The following is a 21,832-nucleotide window of genomic DNA, read 5'->3' on the forward strand; positions in this document are numbered from 1 at the left end:
TTGGCTATTCAACTGCAGAATGCATCACAGGAGAACCCGGTCTTGCCCATGAACTGATCCATCCAGCAGGAGTCAGCAACCTGAAGCAGGAACCTTTGCCCCAGCACATCCCTGGGCCATTAAAGCCCAATTCTAGCACCCTAGTGCCATCTCCGTCCTAGTGAGCTTGGTTAACTCAGCACAGATCTGGGATCAAATTTGGGCCGTCCGCAACATGGAACCATTAGCGAAGCTCCTGTTAGTACATTTGACCAGGTTTTAGTAATGATCCCAATTGAAGGGATGCTCCGTAAAAGGCAAGGTAACTTCTCTCATTTTAATTTAAACAGATTCCAGCCCTACAAGCCGCTGAGATCTCTGCAATTGGGGAGGCTTCAATTCTGGCCTCTTGCACATCCCTGATTTTCATTGCCCCATCATTGGCGGCCGTGCTTTCCACTGCTTAGGCCCCGAGCTCTGGAATACCCTCCCTAAACCTCGGTCGCCTCGCTCTCCTCCTTTAAGATGCTCCTTAAAACCTACCTGTCCTAATGTCTCTTTTTGTGGCTCGGTGTTTGGCTGATTACACTCCTGTGAAGCGCCTTGGGATATTATACTACATGAAAGGCGCTATATAAATGCAAGTAATTGTTGATGTGGTGTGTTGTGGAAAGGGACCCCTCAGGGACCACACTTAATAATTAGCCAGACGAGCAGAGCTTGCCTTTTCACACATTTAAATTGCTATTACACCTCCTGACTGTTATCTCTGCTGCATTCTACTGACAGCAGAGATCAGGGTAAAATCTCAGCTGTATCCAACAATGGGTCCAAAAAAAAATGGTGACGCACTCCTGTGACCTTCTGTCCTACCTTCAAGCCGGCTAGCCCTTTTGCCAGCGAAAGAGCGAGACACACATTCGAGTTTCAGAAAATATTCCACATTTTTATTACTGGCCTACAGAAATAGTTTACCATGTACAACGTGGGCTACATTCATTCTACTGGGATCTCAGCTGCTTCGCTTAAGACTTGGCTACTTCGGGCATAACACAGACACAGAACACTGGGATTTTTTCCTCGGTTAGTTTGTAGATGTGGGTCTTGTGCTTGCACTTCGAGGACCTCCTCAGCACCAAAACGTTTGTGTAATACGGTACGCTCATTACAGTGTCATCGAGATGCCCGTCGGGCCCCAGGCAGCCCGTGTGCAGACAGTATGCTTCCATTAGCCTCCTTGGGTATCGTGCCTCATCCTCATTAACTCTGTGGTTTGAAAAAAACGGAAAAGAGAGTTAGGATCAGGCCTACTGGGAATGAGGCTGGTACCGCCAATGGTCTCCACCCTCACCCACCCAACATCAAATCTAGAACTTAAAATAATGTCTGAGGGGTAATCTGATTGAGGCCTTTGATATGAGAGGTTAGATACAGAGGGATAATCTAGAACGGCGGGGGTGGGTGGGGGGGGGGGGTGCATAACCTTAAAATTAGACCAACCCATTTAGGTGTGTAAGGTTAATGTAAATCTGGAACGCCCTCCCCCCTCCCCAAAAGGCTGTGGATGTTGGGTCAATTGAAGCTTTCAAGATTGAATCATAGAACGGTTGGAATTGTAGAATGGTTACAGCACAGAAGGAGGCCATTCGGCCCGTCGAGCCCATGTCTGCTCTCTGCAAGAGCACCTCAGCCAGTCCCACTCCCCCGCCCTTTCCCCGTAGCCCTGCAAATGTTTTTCTCTCAGGTACTAATCCAATTCCTTTTTGAAAGCCACGACTGAGTCTGCCTCCACCACCCTCTCAGACAGTGCATTCCAGATCCTAACCACTCGCTGCGTAAAAATGTTTATCCTCATGTCGCCTTTGGCTCTTCTGCCGATCACCTTAAATCTGTGTCCTCTGGTTCTCCATCCTGCTGCCAATGGGAACAGTTTCTCTCTATCTACTCTGTAGAGACCCCTCATGATTTTGAACACCTCTATCAAATCTGCTCTCAACCTTCTCTGCGCTAAGGGTAACAACCCCAGCTTCTCCAGTCTATCCACGTAACTAAAGGTTCTGAAGTCCATGCAGCGAAGGTTCTAAAGTCCATCATCCCTGGAATCATTCTTGTAAACCTTTTCTGCACCGTGTCGAAGGCCTTCACATCCTTGTTTGAGATTGAGATCTATTAGGTAAGGGTATCCAGGGACACAGAACCAAGGCGGATAAATCTGAGATGCAGATCAGCAATGATCTTGAATGGTAGAATAGGCTCGAGGGGCTGAATGGCCTTCTCCTGTTCCTCTGTAACAGCCAGCTGCCCTTTCTTTTTCTTTCCTAGCCCAGAGGCACTGAGGCCAATTATAGCAGCCCTATCACTGCCTCAATTAACCCATCTGGGAACACGAATCAAAACTCGTGGACCTTCAGGTTTCTGTGGCTGAGAGGTGACTTTACCCACTCATCCATCAGGTGAGTAATCTGCAGTGTTGCACTGTGGATTTGTAAGCCAAGGTTTCCACAATATGTATTACATTATTTCATATTTTCTAAATGGTGAGAAGCTAGGAACTGTGGATAAGAAAGAAAGACTTGGATTTATATAGTGCCTTTCACAATCACTGGATGTCCCAAAGCACTTTACAGCCAATGAAGTACTTTTGGAGTGTAGTCACTGTTGTAATGTGGGAAAGGCAGCAGTCTATTTGTGCACAAGCAAGCTCCCACAAACAGCAATGTAATAATGACCAGATAATCTGTTTTTTGTTATGTTGATTGAGGGATAAATATTGGCCAGGATACCGGGGATAACTTCCCTGCTCTTCTTCGAAATAGTGCGAAGGGTTCTTTAACATCCACTTGAGAGAGCAGACGGAACCTCGGCTTAACGTCTGGTCCGAAAGACGGCACCTCCGACAGTGCAGTGCTCCCTCAGCACTGCATCGGAGTGCCAGCCTAGATTTTTGTGCTCAAGTCCCTGGAATGGGACTTGAACCCACAATCTTCTGATACAGAGGCGAGTGTGCTACCCGATGAGTCACAGCCTACACCCTATGTTAATCAATTAAGTGGAGTTTTGGAAGCTATAACTCCTACATGGCAAGCGATCCCCAGGTGGGTAGAGGAAACATAAGAACATAAGAATTAGGAACAGGAGTAGGCCATCTAGCCCCTCGAGCCTGCTCCGCCATTCAATAAGATCATGGCTGATCTGGCTGTGGACTCAGCTCCACTTACCTGCCCGCTCCCCATAACCCTTAATTCCCTTATTGCTTAAAAATCTATCTATCTGTGATTTGAATACATTCAATGAGCTAGCCTCAACTGCTTCCTTGGGCAGAAAATTCCACAGATTCACAACCCTCTGGGAGAAGAAATTCCTTCTCAACTCGGTTTTAAATTGGCTCCCCCGTATTTTGAGGCTGTGCCCCCTAGTTCTAGTCTCCCCGACCAGTGGAAACAACCTCTCTGCCTCTATCTTATCTATCCCTTTCATTATTTTAAATGTTTCTATAAGATCACCCCTCATCCTTTTGAACTCCAACGAGTAAAGACCCAGTCTACTCAATCTATCATCATAAGGTAACCCCCTCATCTCCGGAAACAGCCTAGTGAATCGTCTCTGTACCCCCTCCAACGCTAGTATATCCTTCCTTAAGTAAGGTGACCAAAACTGCACACAGTACTCCAGGTGCGGCCTCACCAATACCCTGTACGGTTGCAGCAGGACCTCCCTGCTTTTGTACTCCATCCCTCTCGCAATGAAGGCCAACATTCCATTCGCCTTCCTGATTACCTATTGCACCTGCAAACTAACTTTTTGGGATTCATGCACAAGGACCCTCAGGTCCCTCTGCACCGCAGCATGTTGTAATTTCTCCCTATTCAAATAATATTCCCTTTTACTGTTTTTTTTTTCCAAGGTGGATGACCTCACATTTTCCGACTTTGTATTCCATCTGCCAAACCTTAGCCCATTCGCTTAACCTATCTAAATCTCTCTGCAGCCTCTCTGTGTCCTCTACACAACCCGCTTTCCCACTAATCTTTGTGTCATCTACAAATTTTGTTACATTAAACTCTGTCCCCTCTTCCAGGTCATCTATGTATATTGTAAACAGTTGTGGTCCCAGCACCGATCCCTGCGGCACACCACTAACCACCGATTTCCAACCCGAAAAGGATCCATTTATCCCGACTCTCTGCTTTCTGCCAGCCAGCCAATTCTCTATCCATGCTAATACATTTCCTCCGACTCCGTGTACCTTTATCTTCTGCAGTAACCTTTTGTGTGGCACCTTATCGAATGCCTTTTGGAAATCTAAATACACCACATCCATCGGTACACCTCTATCCACCATGCTCGTTATATCCTCAAAGAATTCCAGTAAATTAGTTAAACATGATTTCCCCTTCATGAATCCATGTTGCGTCTGCTTGATTGCACTATTCCTATCTAGATGTCCCGCTTTTTCTTCCTTAATGATATCTTCAAGCATTTTCCCCATTACAGATGTTAAACTAACCGGCCTATAGTTACCTGCCTTTTGTCTGCCCTCCTTTTTAAACAGAGGCGTTACATTAGCTGCTTTCCAATCCGATGGTACCTCCCCAGAGTCCAGAGGATTTTGGTAGATTATAACGAATGCATCTGCTATAACTTCCGCCATCTCTTTTAATATCCTGGGATGCATTTCATCAGGACCAGGGGACTTGTCTACCTTGAGATCCATTAGCCTGTCCAGCACTACCCCCCTAGTGATAGTGATTGTCTCAAGGTCCTCCCTTCCCACCTTCCTGCGACCAGCAATTTTTGGCATGTTTTTTGTGTCTTCCACTGTGAAGACCGAAGCAAAATAATTGTTTAAGGTCTCAGCCATTTCCACATTTCCCATTATTAAATCCCCCTTCTCATCTTCTAAGGGACCAACATTTACTTTAGTCACTCTTTTCCGTTTTATATATTGGTAAAAGCTTTTACTATTTGTTTTTATGTTTTGCACAAGTTTCGTAATCTATCTTTCCTTTCTTTATTGCTTTCTTAGTTATTCTTTGCTGTCATTTAAAATTTTCCCAATCTTCTAGTTTCCCACTAACCTTGGCCACCTTATACGCATTGGTTTTTAATTTGATACTCTCCTTTATTTCCTTGGTTATCCATGGCTGGTTTCAAGGACACCCTCAAGCCTCTTTGATAAATTGCAACATCCCCACCGGTACCTAGGAATCCCTGACCAAAGACCGCCCTAAGTGGAGGAAGAGCGTCGGGAGGGTGCTGAGCACCTCGAGTCTCGTCGCCGAGAGCATGCAGAAAACAAGCGCAGGCAGCAGAAGGAGCATGCGGTAAACCAGACTCCTCACCCACCCTTTCCTTCAACAACTGTCTGTCCCACCTGTGACAGAGACTGTAATTCCAATATTGGACTGTACAGCCACCTGAGAACTCACTTTGAGTGGAAGCAAGTCTTCCTCGATTTCGAGGGGCTGCCTATGTTGATGATGTTGACATTCGGAGCACACTCCACCAGCAGCAGGACACAACTTGTGGCATTCTCATTTGGTTTTATTTTCCTTAAGAGTAAATGTTGCAACAGCAGAAATTCCTGCTAAACCTGACGGGGTTACATGTTGTGTTTGGTTTACACTCCGCACCCTCCTAGAAATGAATCAAGCTCCACCACAACAACATGATACCACACACACTCTGCAATGTACTGATGGTAATCAGCCACTTGCACAAGCAGCCCTTTGGAGTTCTGGTCTTTCATAGAAACACACAGCACAGCACAGCACAGAAGGAGGCCATTCGGCCCATCGTGCCTGTGCCGGCTCTTTGAAAGAGCTGTCCAATTAGTCCCGCTCGCCTGCTCCTTCCCCATTGTCCTGCAAATGTTTCCTTTGAGCCTTTATCCAATTCCCTTTTGAAAGTTACCAATGAATCTGCCTCCACCGCTCTTTCAGGCAGTATCTTCCTGATCGCAACAACTCGCTGTGTGAAGAAAAACTCTCCGCATCTCCCACCTGGTTCTTTTGCCAATTATCTTCAATCTGTGTCCTCTGGTTTCGGACCCTCCTTCCAGTGGAAACAGTTTCTCTCAGCCAACATTTAGCCCTCAACCAACACCTAAAACATACCACAAAAGCAAAATACTGCAGACGCTGGAATCTGAAATAAAAACAGAAAAGTGCTGGAAATGCTCAGCGGGTCAGGCAGCATCTGTGGAGAATCTGACGAAGGGGCATCGACCTGAAACGTTAACTCTGTTTCTCTCTCCACAGATGCTGCCTGACCCGCTGAGTATTTCCAGCGTTTTCTGGTTTTATACATATAGGGGTGGATTTTCCGGTCTTTTGCACTCCATTTGTTGCCCCGGAGGGGTAGCAATGACGGCGGTGAGGTCTCCTGGGTGGGCGATCAGCCTCCAGCGCCCCGCGGGGGTTTTCGGGTCCGGCTTTGCGCCAGTGCAGAGCATTCACGCCCGGAAGAGTTGCGCCGGTGTGCAACGCCCCTGGTTGCGATACCGGCGCGTATTTTGAGTCCCGCCCGACCCGTTCGCCCCGCAGCGCGCCCGGCTGTTTAGCTCGGGATTTTCGCATGCTCAGCCGGCCTAGCGCCCGAAGAGAGGTGTACAATGTCTCCCTTGGCGCTCTGCCCCACACTCAGGGCCCAGCTGCCCAATTTTGATGACTGAGGCGCAAACTGTTCCCAGGCGCAAACGTTACCGCCCCGCCGCCATTACCGCCCCGATATCATCAAAGCCAAAAATCCAGCCAGCATATCCGCAAATCACATTGCTGTTTGTGGGAGCTGGCTGTGCACAAACTGGCTGCTGGGTTTCCTTACATTACAACAGTGACTGCACTCCACCAAAGTTATTTCTTTGGCTGTAAAGCGCTTTCTGACGTTCAACGAGCTGGTTGAGGCAGCCTTGAAGGCACGCAGAAACATTATAATGCAAGTTGATTTTCTTGTTTTCTTTCCGGAGAGAAAGCCAAAATGCCAACCGGGCTGATTTACAGTGTTTAATTATAGAGGAAGCTGTCTCACGTTTACAATATCGGCACTGTACCTGGGTGCGAGCAGTGTCGTTTGCCAAGAATTCAGACAATAGGGAGACATGACTGGGGTGAGGTATGCATTGACTGTGCACTCAGTAACCGTGTGCTCCAACGCAGACACTTTGCTAATCTCATCATGGGCAGAGCTGAGCAGGAATGGTTTTCACATAACGAGGAAGTGAAACTATACAGCCTGTGTATCAAAGGTCCTATGTCACAACTTTATGGATGGATAGTTCAAAATAATATTGTAGCTGGGTCATGAGCAACGACTGAAAACGATTTTGTTTTCTGGTTGGGGGAAATCAGTGGTGCGGTTGTCATCAGTTTAAAATAGTCACGAAGAGAATGAGGACGGAGGTTAGGAGAAATGTCTTTACAATGAGGGTTGTTGGGAGCATGGCATGCCTTTGTCACAGGGAGTGGCTAAGGCAGAGAGTCCTTTGCATCTTTTAAAAGGAAAAGTGAACATATATCTGAAGGAGAAACAGGGCTGTGGGGAGAGAGCAGGGCAGTGGGATTAATCTAGTAAAGAACTGGCACGTTGGGCCAAATGGCCTCCTTCTGTGCGGTGATTGCTATTGGGTGCCTAAACTCGAATTTATTCCACAGGGATGTTCACCTGCTTTTCTCGTCACTTATGTACCTTTGACCTTACCCCTGCAACGCTTGCTCCCTACAACCAACTCCCGCCCACCCCCTGTCCAACCTTTCACCCTGTCCCCGAATCCCTGGAACCCAGAGAACAGTAGCTGCAAGGTCAACGGTGAGGGAGATTAGAGGGAACATTGCTAACAATTCTCTGAGCAAAAAATAAAAATAATCCTAACCTCCACCATTGCTCTTGTGGTGAAGATCTTAAACTTACGCTCTCTAGTTACAGACATGCAAATGGTTTCTCACAATTTATCTTATCAAAATTGCTCATAATTTTGAATACTTCTATCAGAACTCTCTGAATCTTCTTTGTTGTGATAATAATAATTAAAAAAAAAAACATTTATCCAGTTTTTCTTCACAACTAAAGCCTTTCTGCCCTGATATCAACTTAATATATCTCTTCTGCACCCTGTCCTCTCCTCCAACCAACACGCATGCACACACACACCTACACACGCACATGCACGCGCGCACACACACACACACATGCACATGCACGCACGCACACACACACACACACACACACACACACACACGAGTACTTTGCAGTCAGGATCTCCAGACAGTAATCAAAAGGGCACTGAGACCAACTGTAGCCATTCCCGCCATCTCCCCAACCCCCACTCCAAATGGCCACCTACTGAGATCAGCTGATTCAGTACAATGCAGGGATTGGATCGAAGAGCTTTCTGGTCTGTATGGCTCCATACTATACCAATCCCTATAGTTCCTCTTTTCGGGAAGGAACCAGAAATGATTTGCATCAAATACAAGGCTGCAGCCCATTGGTGAGTATATTAACCAGGTCAGATCAGATCAGCCATGATCTTATTAAATGGAGGAGCAGGCTCCAGGGGCCAAAGGCCTATACCTGCTCCTATTTCTTATTTTCTTATGTTCTAGGTACTACTTTATAATTACCTGTAAGCCCATGGGGAAGTGCTCCTTTCGCCAATCTGTGACGTGTGTCTGTGAGATGCTTTGAACACTTTTCCAGGTCTCAAATGCTGTGCGCTGGTCACTGCGGAGATGGGCACCAAATGGTCCAGCTTCCTCGACAGTTGCTTTTGGGAGGGTTCCGCACAGTGTTTCCGAGCTCCATTGGACGGACTGACCTTTGAGAGTAACACCAGACACACGACCCATTCCACCTGGGGCGGGGAGAATAAAAACAAAAGGAAACTCCCATTTATGAGCTGAAACATCGCCAATTCTCACTGAGATTTGAGAGACGCATGGTTCCAACGCACTGAATGAAAGTGTGCAACAAAAGTGCAGTTTTGGTCTTCTAATCTGAGGAAGGACATTCTTGCTATTGAGGGAGTGCAGAGAAGGTTCACCAGACTGATTCCCGGGATGGTAGGACTGATATATGACGAAAGACTGGATCGACTAGGCTTATATTCAATGGAATTTAGAAGAATGAGAGGGGATCTCATAGAAACATATAAAATTCTGACGGGATTGGACAGGTTAGATGCAGGAAGAATACTCCCGATGTTGGGGAAGTCCAGAACCAGGGGTCACAGTCTAAGGATAAGGGGTAAGCCATTTAGGACCGAGATGAGGAGAAACTTCTTCATTCAGAGAGTTGTGAACCTGTGGAATTCTCTACCACAGAAAGTTGTTGAGGCCAGTTCGTTAGATATATTCAAAAGGGAGTTAGATGTGGCTCTTACAGCTAAAGGGATCAAGGGGTATGGAGAGAAAGCAGGAATGCGGTACTGAAGTTGCATGATTAGCCATGATCTTATTGAATGGTGGTGCAGGCTCGAAGAGCCGAATGGCCTACTCCTGCACCTATTTTCTATGTTACTATGTTTCTATCAAGCCCATATCTTCCACAGATCCCACACAATCGAGACATAGAATACAAAAGCGGGGGGGGGGGGGGGTTATGCTTGAACTGTATGAAACACTAGTTAGGCCACAGCCAGAGTATTGCATATGGTTCTGGTCACCACAGTTATTGTGATTGTACTTAGAGAGGGTTCAGAGGAGATTTACGAGGATATTGCTTAAATTGGAGAATTGTAGCTATAAGGACAGATTGGATAGGCTGGGGTTGTTTTCTTTGGAACAGAAGAGGCTGAGGGGAGACTTGAGATGTACAAAATTATGAGAGGCCTAGACAGAGTGGATAGGAAGCACCTATTTCCCTTAGAAGAGGGGTCAACAACCAGGGGGCAATGATTTAAAGTAATTGGTAGGAAGTTTAGAGGGGATTTGAGGGCAAATATTTTCACCCAGAGGGTGGTGAGGGTCTGGAACTCACTGCCTGAAAGGATGGTAGAGGCAGAAACCCTCACCACATTTAAAAAGTACTTGAGGTGCCGTAACCTACAGGGCTACGGACCTAGAGCTGGAAAGTGGGATTAGGCTGGATAGCTCTTTTTTGACTGGCGCAGGCATGATGGGTCAAATGGCCTCTTTCTGTGCCGTAAATTTTGATGATTCTATGAATTTGGCTAGTCACAGACAAGACCCAACTAATTTAATCTCCCGAAGATGAACAACCACAAGGAAAACATCCAAGATCTTGAACCTCGGTGAAATCGCTCACCAATCCTCTAAGGTCATTAATGTAATCCAGGCTATAAGATCTAATATTTAAGATCCGTTCTGGCCAATTCCATTCCACAGGTGACACTTCCAAACCATTGTGTCCTGCAAACTATTTAATTGCTCTTGTCCTTACAACGTTCAATCCCTCAACCCTCTGGCTCTTGGTCCATTATCTCAGGTGTCCTCCCAGGCTGTGTCCTCACCCACCGGCCCTTCTTCATCATTCAACCCTGTTTTACCTGGCTCCTCAAGCCAACACCTCGCACCTGTGATAGCTCTGTTCATAACAGTTTTTAAATCTATTGTCAGCCATGGCTCAGTGGCTAGCACACTTGCCTCTGAGTCAAAAGGTTGTGGGTTCAAGTCCCACCCCAGGAACTTGAGTACATAAAAATCTAGGCTGACAATCCAGTGCAGCACTGTCGGAGGTGTCATCTTTTGGATAAACTGAGGCCCTGTCTGTTCTCTCAGGTGGACGTAAAATATCCCATGGCACTATTTCAAAGAAGAGCAGGGGAGTTATCCCCGGTGCCCCGGCCAATATTTATCCCTCAATCATCATAACAAAAAACAGATTATCTGGTCATTATCACATTGCTGTTTGTGGGAGCTTGCTGTGCGCAGATTGGCTGCCGCGTTTCCCACATTACAACAGTGACTACACTCCAAAAAGTACTTAATTGGCTGTAAAGCGCTTTGAGGTGAATGGTGCTATATAAATGCAATTCTTTCTTTTTTTCTTGGAGGTGATAACACTCTACATTTTTAGGCATCGCCACCCTTCACCTCACCACTGGAGGCCATGCCTTCAACCACCTAGGTCCCATTCGCTGGGATTCTATCGCCAAACCCCTCCCTCTCCTCCTTCAGGACGGGCACAGATTTTGGAACTGCCTTAGAAATTCCCCCGGCTAGTGATGCTAATTGCTGCCAGCTCTCGGATAAGATGTTAAAGTGAGGTCCCATCAATCTCTCAGGTGGATGGACACAATCCAATGATGCTATTTGAAGGGGAGTTATCCCCTGGTGTCCTGGCCAACATGTATCCCTCAAACAACATCACTAAAACAGTTTTTAGGTTTGTGGGAGTTTGCGGTGTGCATATTGGCTGCCACGTGTTCCTACATTCCAGCTCTGACTGTGCTGCACAAGTACTTCTTTGGCTGTGAAGCGCTTTGGGACAGCCCGAGGTCATGAAAGATGCTATTTAAAAACAAATTATTTCCATGATAGCATAAGGAGCTCAGCATGTTTGAAAATGTAGGTGTGAACCTGCATACTTCTGCTCTACGGTACAGTGTGTGGCAGCACGGCAGAGTAAGAAATCACACAGTTTGCTCAACCATTCCTCGCCGTCTGGCACAGGTGCCCACAAATAAAATATAAATCGGGCAGGAGGGAGCGTTTCCCATCTCTATTTCTTATGAGGCATCTAGGTGCAGCCGTGCCCCAGTAAAATAGCTGAGGGCTGGTTTTCCAGTACGAGACCGGGTTCGGGCCTGCACAGGGTGTGGCTCCAAGCCACATTGATGATTCCGGACAAGTATTTCTGGTCCATCTGGCCCTGGGCTGATGCGGTGCACTTTAAAAAAAAAATATATATATATATATATATATATACCGATGGATGTGGTGTATTTAGATTTCCAAAAGGCATTCGATAAGGTGCCACACAAAAGGTTACTACAGAAGATAAAGGTACGCAGAGTCAGAGGAAATGTATTAGCATTGATAGAGAATTGGCTGGCGAACAGAAAGCAGAGAGTCGGGATAAATGGGTCCTTTTCCGGTTGGAAATCAGTGGTTAGTGGTGTGCCACAGGGATCAGTGCTGGGACCACAACTGTTTACAATATACATAGATGACCTAGAAGAGGGGACAGAGTGTAGTGCAACAAAATTTGCAGATGACACTAAGATTAGTGGGAAAGCGGGTTGTGTAGAGGACTCAGAGAGACTGCAAGGAGATTTGGATAGGTTAAGCGAATGGGCTAAGGTTTGGCAGATGGAATACAATGTCGGAAAGTGTGAGGTCATCCACCTTGGGAAAAAAAACAGTAAAAGGGAATATTATTTGAATGGGGAGAAATTACAACATGCTGTGGTGCAAAGGGACCTGGGGGTCCTTGTGCATGAATCCCAAAAGGTTAGTTTGCAGGTGCAGCAGGTAATCAGGAAGGCAAATGGAACATTGGCCTTCATTGCGAAAGGGATGGAGTACAAAAGCAGGGAGGTCTTGCTACAACTGTATAAGGTATTGGTAAGGCCGCACCTGGAGTACTGCGTGCAGTTTTGGTCACCTTACTTAAGGAAGGATATACTGGCTTTGGAAGGGGTAGAGACGATTCACTAGGCTGATTCCAGAAATGAGGGGGTTACCTTATGATGATAGATTGAGTAGACTGGGTCTTTACTCCTTGGAGTTCAGAAGGATGAGGGGTGATCTTATAGAAACATTTAAAATCATGAAAGGGATAGACAAGATAGAGGCAGAGAGGTTGTTTCCATTGGTGGGGGAGACTAGAACTAGGGGGCACAGCCTCAAAATACGGAGGAGCCAATTTAAAACCGAGTTGAGAAGGAATTTCTTCTCCCAGAGGGTTGTGAATCTGTGGAATTCTCTGCCCAAGGAAGCAGTTGAGGCTAGCTCATTGAATATTTTCAAGTCAAAGATAGATAGATTTTTAAGCAATAAGGGAATTAAGGGTTACGGGGAGAGGGCGGGTAAGTGGAGCTGAGTCCACGACCAGATCAGCCATGATCTTATTGAATGGCGGGGCAGGCTCGAGGGGCTAGATGGCCTACTCCTGTTCCTAATTCTTATGTTCTTATGTTCTTAAATACATATTCGTTTATAGGTTGTGGTCAACACTGGAATCCTCAAGTTGCCCTGAGGAGCACTAAGAGTCAACAACATTGTCTGGGGCTGGTGTCAAATGCAGGCAGGCCAGACCAAGTTGGGGATTTTCTGCCCTGAAGAACATTAGCGAACCACTTGTGTTTATGTCTACAAGAACCCAACAACTTTCACGGTCATTTTTGGTTCAACTACGAGCCCACAAATAACCAAATTCATTGAATTCGGTTTATGGCGGGCTACAGTTGGATTACGAACTCATAACTACTGGAGTGACTACAACAACAACAGCTAGTATTTGTATAGCGCCTTTAAAGTAGCACTTCACAGGAGTGTTTTAAGACAAAATAAATAAATTTGACACCGAACCGCATAAGTAGAAATTAGGGCAGGTGACCAAAAGCTTGGTCAAAGAGCTAGGTTTTAAGGAGCGTCTTAAAGGAGGAAAGAGAGGTAGAGAGGTGGAGAGGTTTAGAGAGGAAGTTCCAGAGCTTGGGGTCCAGGCAACAGAAGGCACAGCCGCCAATGGTTGAGCGATTACAATCAGGGATGCTCAAGAGGGCAGAATTTGAGGAGTGCAGACATCTCAGGGGGTTGTGAGGCTGAAGTAGATTACAGAGATAGGGAGGGGCGAGGCCATGGAGGGATTTGTAAACAAGGATGAGAATTTTGAAATCGAGGCTTTGATTAACTGGGAGCCAATGTAGGTCAGCGAGCACAGGGGTGATGGATGAGTGAGACTTGGTGCAAGTTAGGACACAGGGAAGCCGAGTTTTGGATGACCTCCAGTTTACATAGAGTAGAATGTGGGAGGCCAGCCAGGAGAGCGTTGGAGTAGTGCAAGACCATAACCACTAGTCTACCATACTCTATCCCTGTCCAGTAGCGGGGGGGCTAAAAATATAATCAGCCCCAGTAACTCTTAATCTGTAACAGTACTGATACAGAAATTCTTGAAGGATAATTATTATATATCTTTTTTATGTGCTGTACAAATTTGGTACACATCAATCAAACATGTTAAAACGTGTTAAAAAGACAAGTTTAAATCACTGCAGGCTGTAAAGCTAATGAATAGCTGTACTATTGCTAGTAAAATTCAATTGGCCATCATGTTCCAATTAAACAAGAAGAAACATGCTTTTTCTTCTAACCGCCCCTCTGTTTTTTTAAGGGAGTTATTGAAAGCAGCTGTGTTCTGTAATTATATCTGCTCAATTTTCAGGGATTAAATATGGAGCAGGTGAGCAAACATTCCCAGGATGTTACTGCTCCAGTCACGCTAGGACCATGGAAGAGCCATGAGTGAGATATACCTGGTCAGGGCTGGATAATACGCTGGTCCCCTGCCAGTGTGGTGCTACCATCTTCTGTACCACACTTCTTAATGGCTCTTGTTCCTAATCAGGAACACTTTTGTGCTGTGCATATGTAATAGAAAATAGATTGGAAATCTCCAAAATTAATTTTGCTTAAGTCTCCTTTTTTTTTTAATGGCCTTTCAAGCTATCTGTCTGCATTTGGATTCAAACCTAGGAGGGGAAAAAAAGACTTGCATTTCTATGGCGCCTTTCACGACCACCGGATATCTCAAAGCTCTTTACAGCCAATGAATTACTTTTGGGGGCGAAGCAGTGAGAAAATAGGTTGGAGACATACATATACACAAACTACAACACAGTGGGTGAAATGCAGAAGAGAAGGAGAGTGATACAGATAGACAATTACAGGAAAATAAACTTTACTCCAATGGCGAATGAAAGAAAGAAGAAGGATTTACATTTATATGGTGCCCTTCACAACCACCAGCCATCCCAAAGCATATATACAGCCAATGAAGCACTTTTGAAATGTGGTCACTGTTGTAATGTAGAAAATGAGGCAGCCAATTTGCACACAGCAAGCTCCCACAAACAGCAATGTGATAATGACCAGATAATCTGTTCGTTAGTGATGTTGATTGAGGGATAAATATTGGCCCCAGGACACCGGGGATAACTCCCCCATTTTTCTTCAAAATAGTGCCATGGGATGTTTTACATCTGTCTGAGAGAGCAGACGGCGCCTCAGTTTAACGTCTCATCCAGCACCTCCGACAGTGCAGTATTCCCCCAGTATTGCACTGGAGTGTCAGCTACATTTTAATTTTTGTGCTCAAGTCTCTAGAATGCAACCTGATTCCACAACCTTCTGACTCAGAGGCGAGTGTGCTACCCACAGCAGAGTCAGGCCACTTTAGAGGGCAATAAGTGGCAACCATGTGGTGTGGGGTCACACATACTGGGCATACATCGACGACGTGGTTCATACATCGACCAGTGCGCCAGCACAGCCTTCGGCTGCCTGAGGAAGAGAATTTTCGAAGATCAGGCCCTCAAATCTGGCAGCAAGCTCATGGTCTACAGGGCTGTAGTGATACCCGCCCTTCTCTATGGCTCAGAGACGTGGACCATATATAGTAGACACCTCAAATCGCTGGAGAAATACCACGATGTCTCCGCAAGATCCTGCAAATCCACTGGGAGGACAGACGCACCAACGTCAGTGTTCTCGAGCAGGCCAACATCCCCAGCATTGAAGCACTGACCACACTCGACCAGCTCCGTTGGGCAGGCTACATTGTCCGTTTGCCTGACACAAGACTTCCAAAGCAAGCACTCTATTCAGAACTCCTACATGGCAAGCGAGCCCCAGGTGGGCAGAGGAAGCATTTCAAGGACACCCTCAAAGGACACCTTGATAAAATGCAATATCCCCATTGACATCTGGGAGTCCCTGGCCAAAGACTGCCCTAAGTGGAGGAAGTGCATCCGGGAGGGCGCTGAGCACCTCGAGTCTCGTCGCCGAGAGCATGCAGAAAGCAAGCGCAGGCAGCGGAAGGAGCGTGCGGCAAAGCAGACTCCCCACTCACCCTTTCCTTCAACCACTGTCTGTCCCACCTGTGACAGAGACTGTAATTCCCGTATTGGACTGTTCAGTCACCTGAGAACTCACTTTTAGAGTGGAAGCAAGTCTTCCTCGATTCCGAGGGACTGCCTCTGATGATGATGATGATGGGTGGCCTTTTCTCTGAAACAGTTCGGTTTTATTACAGCTTTCCAGTTTTTATTTTTCCAGATTTCACTGAATTAAAACTCACAACTTGCAACTCACAACTAGGATTTCAACCAACCATACCCCGATTAACTGGTTTATATTTACATTAAAAAAAAACACCTTGATGAACTTACTGAATCTGTGACAGAGTCTTGTGGCGACAGGCTGCACTCTGACTCTCACCAACCCCTGACCCAAAACCCACAGCTGCCAACGGGTGAAAGTGTCAGAGATCAGAAACACGTTGAAACCGATCAAAAAAAGTGTTGGCTGATTTTGTTTGAGAAACGGTGGCCATGGGAACAGCGAACCATTCCCAAAACAAAATTGGCGGTCGTCGTTTTTACTGAATGACAGACAGGGGTCTGCAAAATAAAATGGATTGAAAAATCTAGATTAAAATGCTGGGGTTTCTGTCGCCGTGTTTCTACTTTGCCGGACGATCGCAAACAATGAGCAAAACTCGAACTAAAATTTGCAACGCAACAGCTAAAATGTTTTTTTAAAAAGTTTGGGTAAAATGAACAGAACTCTGAAAACACATACACACACTGGATTTAACACACGCACTGTACGAACAGAGACGAGTTCCCCCTAAGTCAGTATCACTCAAGTTACCTTTAAATACATTGTTCTTGTCAATTTCACTGGCGTCTCTTGTTTCTCTCTCTCTCTCTCTCTCTCTGTTGTCTTCTCCCTCCTTCCTCGCTCTGTGTCTGCAGACGATCCCTCCAAACTGGGGCTTGTTTTAAAAGGCGAGTTGGCCCGCTGCGGTTTAAATTCTGCTGGAAAGCCCCTGCAGGTCTCCAGGTATCACAGCGCCGCTCCACTATAAATAGGAGGAACCTGGAGCCCGGCCAGCTAGAGAGAAAAAAAGGTGGGGCATCTGTTTAAACAATGACCATGCCTTATTAGGTAGCGATGGAAACTGTCGAAACTCCCTTTAACGAACATACGGCATAAGACATCTGGAACGTGTCATAGTAATGTTACTGGGCTACTAAAGAAATAACGTGAGAAGGTCAAACATTTGGCAGATAGAGTATAATATTGGAAAGTGTGAGGTCATGCACTTTGGCAGAAAAAAAATCAAAGAGCAAGTTATTTAAATGGAGAAAGATTGCAAAGTGCTGCAGTACAGCGGGACCTGGGGGTACTTGTCCATGAAACACAAAAGGATAGTATGCAGGTTCAGCAAGTGATCAGGAAGGCCAATGGAGTCTTGACCTTTATTGCAAGGGGCATGGTGTATAAAAGCAGGGAAGTCTTGCTACAGTTATACAGGGTATTGGTGAGGCCACACCTGGAATACTGCGCGCAGTTTTGGTTTCCATATTTGCGAAAGGATATACTTCCTTTGGAGGCAGTTCAGAGAAGGTTCACTAGGTTGATTCCGGAGATGAGGGAGTTGATTTATGAGGAAAGGTTGAGTAGGTTGGACCTCTACTCATTGGAATTCAGAAGAATGAGAGGTGATCTTATTGAAACATACAAGATTATGAGGAGGCTTGACAAGGTGGATGCAGAGAGGATATTTCCACTGATGGGGAAGACTAGAATTAGAGGGCATGACCTTAGAATAAGGGGCCGCCCATTTAAAACTGAGATGAGGAGAAATTTCTTCTCTCAGAGGGTTGTAAATCTGTGGAATTCGCTGCCTCAGAGAGTTGTGGAAGCTGGGACATTGAATAAATTTAAGACAGAAATAGGCAGTTTTTTAAATGATAAGGGGATAAGGGGTTATGGGGAGCGGGCGGGGAAGTGGACCTGAGTCCATGATCGGATCAGCCATGATCTTATTAAATGGTGGAGCAGGCTCGAGGGGCCGTATGGCCTACTCCTGCTCCTATTTCTTATGTTCTTATGTTCTTAACATAAGAATTAGGAGCAGGAGGAGGCCATTCGGCCCCTCGAGCCACTCTGGCTCTGCCATTCAATAAGATCATGGCTTATCTTCTACCTCAACTCCACTTTCCTTCACTATCCCCATATCCCTAGATTCCCTTAATATTCAAAAATCTATCGATCTCTGACTTAAATATACTCAAAGACTGAGCCTCCACAGCCCTCTGGGGTATGGAATTCCAAAGATTCACCACCCTCTGAGTGAAGAAGTTTCTCCTCATCTCTATCCTAAATGGCCGATCCCTTATTCTGAGACTGTGACCCCCGGTTCCAGATTCCCCAGCCAGGGGAAACATCCTTCCTGCATCTATCCTGTCAAGCCCTGTAAGAATTTTGAATTGCATTTATATAGCGCCTTTCATGACTACCGGACGTCTCAAAGTGCTTCACAGCCAATGAAGTACTTTTTGAGTGTAGTGACTGTTGTAATGTGGGAATTCAGAGGCCCAGATTGATGATCCAGAGACTCGAGTTCAAATCCCACCATGGCAGCTGGGGAATTTAAATTCAGTTAATTAAATAAATCTGGAATTAAAAAGCTAGTATCAATAATGGTGACCATGAAACAATCGGATTGTTGTGAAACCCCATCTGGTTCACTATTGTCCTTTAGGGAATGAAATCTGCCGTCCTTACTTGATCTGGCCTATATATGACTCCAGACCCACAGCAATGTGATTGACTCTTAACTGCCCTGTGAAATGGTCCAGCAAGCCAATCAAGGGCAATTAGGGATGGGTGATAAATACTGGCCTTGCCAGTGATGCCCACATCCCATGAATGAATAATTTAAGAAACTACACGTAACATCATCAAGTCCACCAATAATTTTAAGAACATAAGAAATAGGAGCACGAGTAGGCCATTTGGCCCCTCGAGTCTGCGCTGCCATTGAATAAGATCATGGCTGATCGGATCTTGGCCTCAACTCCACTTCCCCGCCCGCTCCCCATAACCCTTGACGCCCCTGTAGTTCAAAAATCTGTCTATCTCCATCTTAAATATATTCAATGACCCAGCCTCCACAGTTCTCTGTGGTAGAGAATTCCAAAGATTCACGACCCTCTGAGAGAAAAAATTCCTCCTTATCTCTGTTTTAAATGGGCGACCCCTTATTCTGAAACTATGCCCCCTCGTTCTAGATTCCCCTACGAGGGGAAACAGTATCTCAGCCTCTACCCTGTCAAGCCCCCTCTTTATATTAACTTCATATTTTAAAAAAAACTTGTTTCACTGTAAGACTCTGGACACTTATCACAAAAAGAACGATATCGTTATTTGTTTAATTAGGACCTGATTTCAACTCAATAGGTTTCTCAACTAAGTAGGGGGTCACATTCTCAAGCTATAGAAGATCAGATAATGGTGTAATGGTGTCAGCTATGGCTCAGTAAGTAGCACGCTCCTCTCTGAGTCAGAAGATCGTTGATGCAAGCCCCACTCCAGGGACTTGAGTACAAAATCTAGGCTGACGCTCCCAGTGTAATAATGAGGGAGCACTGCACAATCAGAGGTTACGTCTTTCAGATGAGACATTAAACTGAAGCCCCGTCTGCTCTCTCGGATGGATGTAAAAGATCCAATGGCTGTCATGTATCCTCCATGGCTACTGTTGGCGCTATCACAAGGTGTGCCACTAGAGGGCACAGCAGTAGGAGACTGTACAGGTGTGCCTGGCTTAGTATAAAAGGCAGGTCATCAGGTGTGATCCTCACTCTGGAGTTAGCAAATAAAGGACTAAGGTCACTACAGTTCAAGTACAACACATTGCCTTGTGGAGTCATTATTAGAGCATCTAAGGACACAACAACTGGTGATGAGATTACGAACTTTCACACGAAAATGTCTACCCTTGGTACATTGCAGCAGTTCGCGGATGGTGATGATTGGGACACCTTTGTGGAGAGGCTCAACCGTTTATTCACAACAAATGACCTGGCAGGAGATGACCCGGCCACACTGGCGGATAAGCGCAAAGCTACCTTGCTAATCATTTGTGGGCCCACCGTCTATGGCCTCGTCAGGGACTTGCTGGCACCAGCGAAGACAACGACCAAGACGTACAAGGAGCTTGTAACCCTGATCCATGAGCAACTCAAGCCCAAGGAGAGCATCCTCACAGCCAGACACCGGTTGTACACCCACCGACGGCCCGAAGGCCAAGAAATCGCGAAATACGCCGCAGACCTCAGGAGGCTGGCGGCACCATGCGAGTTCGGCGACCACCTCAACGAAGCACTGCGGGACATTATTGGCATTGGCATTGGCCATGAGGGCCTTCTTCATAAGCTACTGTTGGCAGATACCACAGTCACACTGCAGATGGCCATCTCTGTGAGCCAGTCATTCATGACCTCGACCTGTGGTTCTAGGCAGATGACTCACCCTCAGGACTCAAACCCGGCAGGTACTCTGCTCAGAGTGGCGCCGTTTAAAGGCTGGACTGTAGAGCGCGAACCCTCTCAGGGAAGAGAGAACAGGCCCATGAGTCCCTTAACTCAGCGTCTGCCGAGGGGGGCTAATAGAGTAGCTCCATGCTGGTGTTGTGGAGGGAATCACAGGGCTCACCGGTGTCACTTTAATGACTATGTATGCAAAGGCTGCAGCACAAAGGGCCACCTCCAGTGAATGTGTAAGAGAAATATGACTCACTGTGTCGATGAAGAGTCTGCAGATGGCCATGAATCCAGCGTGGATTTTGAAACGATAGGCAGAGAGGCAGCTCAGCCCCACGAGGTATATAGCATGTTTACCTGCACCACTGAGTATTCCCCACTGAACATGGAAGTTGAGATTGATGACGTACCAGTCTTCATGGAAGTGGACATGGGGGCGAGCCAGTCAGTAATGAATCAAGAAGCCTTTGAGAGGCTATGGGACAAGCAAGCTGAAGGACCCAAGTTGGCCCTGGTTCAGGCAAAACTGCACACCTACACCGATGAAATTAACCCAGTCATTGGTAGTGCGAATATAAAGTTACTCCGTAATGGCATGGTGCACAAGTTACCTCTGTGGATTGTTGAAGGTGATGGACCAACGCTGCTCGGCAGAAGGTGGATGGAGAAGATCAATTGGAAGTGGGAAGACTTCAACCCTCCAGCGATCGACGTCCTCCGCGTTTGGAGGCACAGCAAGCCCTCACTTGAGGGTGGACCCGGCACCAGAGAGCAGACCAGCACAGCACCCGAGGCACAGACCACCCAGCATGACTGCATGGAGATGATCCAGCTAAGACGACCCGAACACACCTTCCATGCTCCAGTGGCAGGACTCCAGAGGAAGAAAATCAGATCCAAAGGCGACTTCCCAGCCTCGGTGGCAGAACCCAGGGAGAAGAGGATCACCGCAGTCGACATCGTGGATGGAGGAAAGATGGCGCCCAAACCACGAAGTGAGGCATTGAAGATAAAGATGGTCGTGGCCAGACCACGAGGTGCAGCGCTGATGGAGCAACACGTGGCACTAAACGGAGAAGAGGATTGGGGTAAAGAAAGCAAGGCTCTCTTACAGGAGGCCTGCAACCCACTACAATTAAAGGGGCAGTTCCACACACTCAAGCAATGTAATAGCAACTGTAAGTTAGAGACAAAATGTGTAACTGACGATAAGAGTTGTGTACATGCAATAAGCAAGGAAAAGTCGCGCGATTATGTAAAATGTATAATTGATGATCGAATTGTGTACATACAACCAGCGAGGAAAAGTTGCGTGATCGCGATCGGACCCACAGA

General features: G+C 46.4%; 1 protein-coding gene across 1 annotated transcript; it reads right to left on the reverse strand.

The window, feature by feature from the left end:
- Window positions 1-904: 904 nt before the first annotated feature.
- LOC139277087 (interleukin-17A-like) lies at window positions 905-17,001 on the reverse strand. Its single transcript, XM_070895100.1, has 3 exons — window positions 16,815-17,001; window positions 8,601-8,830; window positions 905-1,245 (listed from the first exon to the last, which is right to left on the reverse strand). The coding sequence occupies exons 1-3, from the start codon at window positions 16,824-16,826 to the stop codon at window positions 1,005-1,007; spliced, it is 483 nt and encodes a 160-aa protein (XP_070751201.1). The 5' UTR covers window positions 16,827-17,001; the 3' UTR covers window positions 905-1,004.
- Between the last annotated feature and the right edge of the window lie 4,831 nt (window positions 17,002-21,832).

Source organism: Pristiophorus japonicus, chromosome 12 (assembly GCF_044704955.1).
Source record: "Pristiophorus japonicus isolate sPriJap1 chromosome 12, sPriJap1.hap1, whole genome shotgun sequence".
Lineage (NCBI taxonomy): Eukaryota > Metazoa > Chordata > Chondrichthyes > Pristiophoridae > Pristiophorus > Pristiophorus japonicus.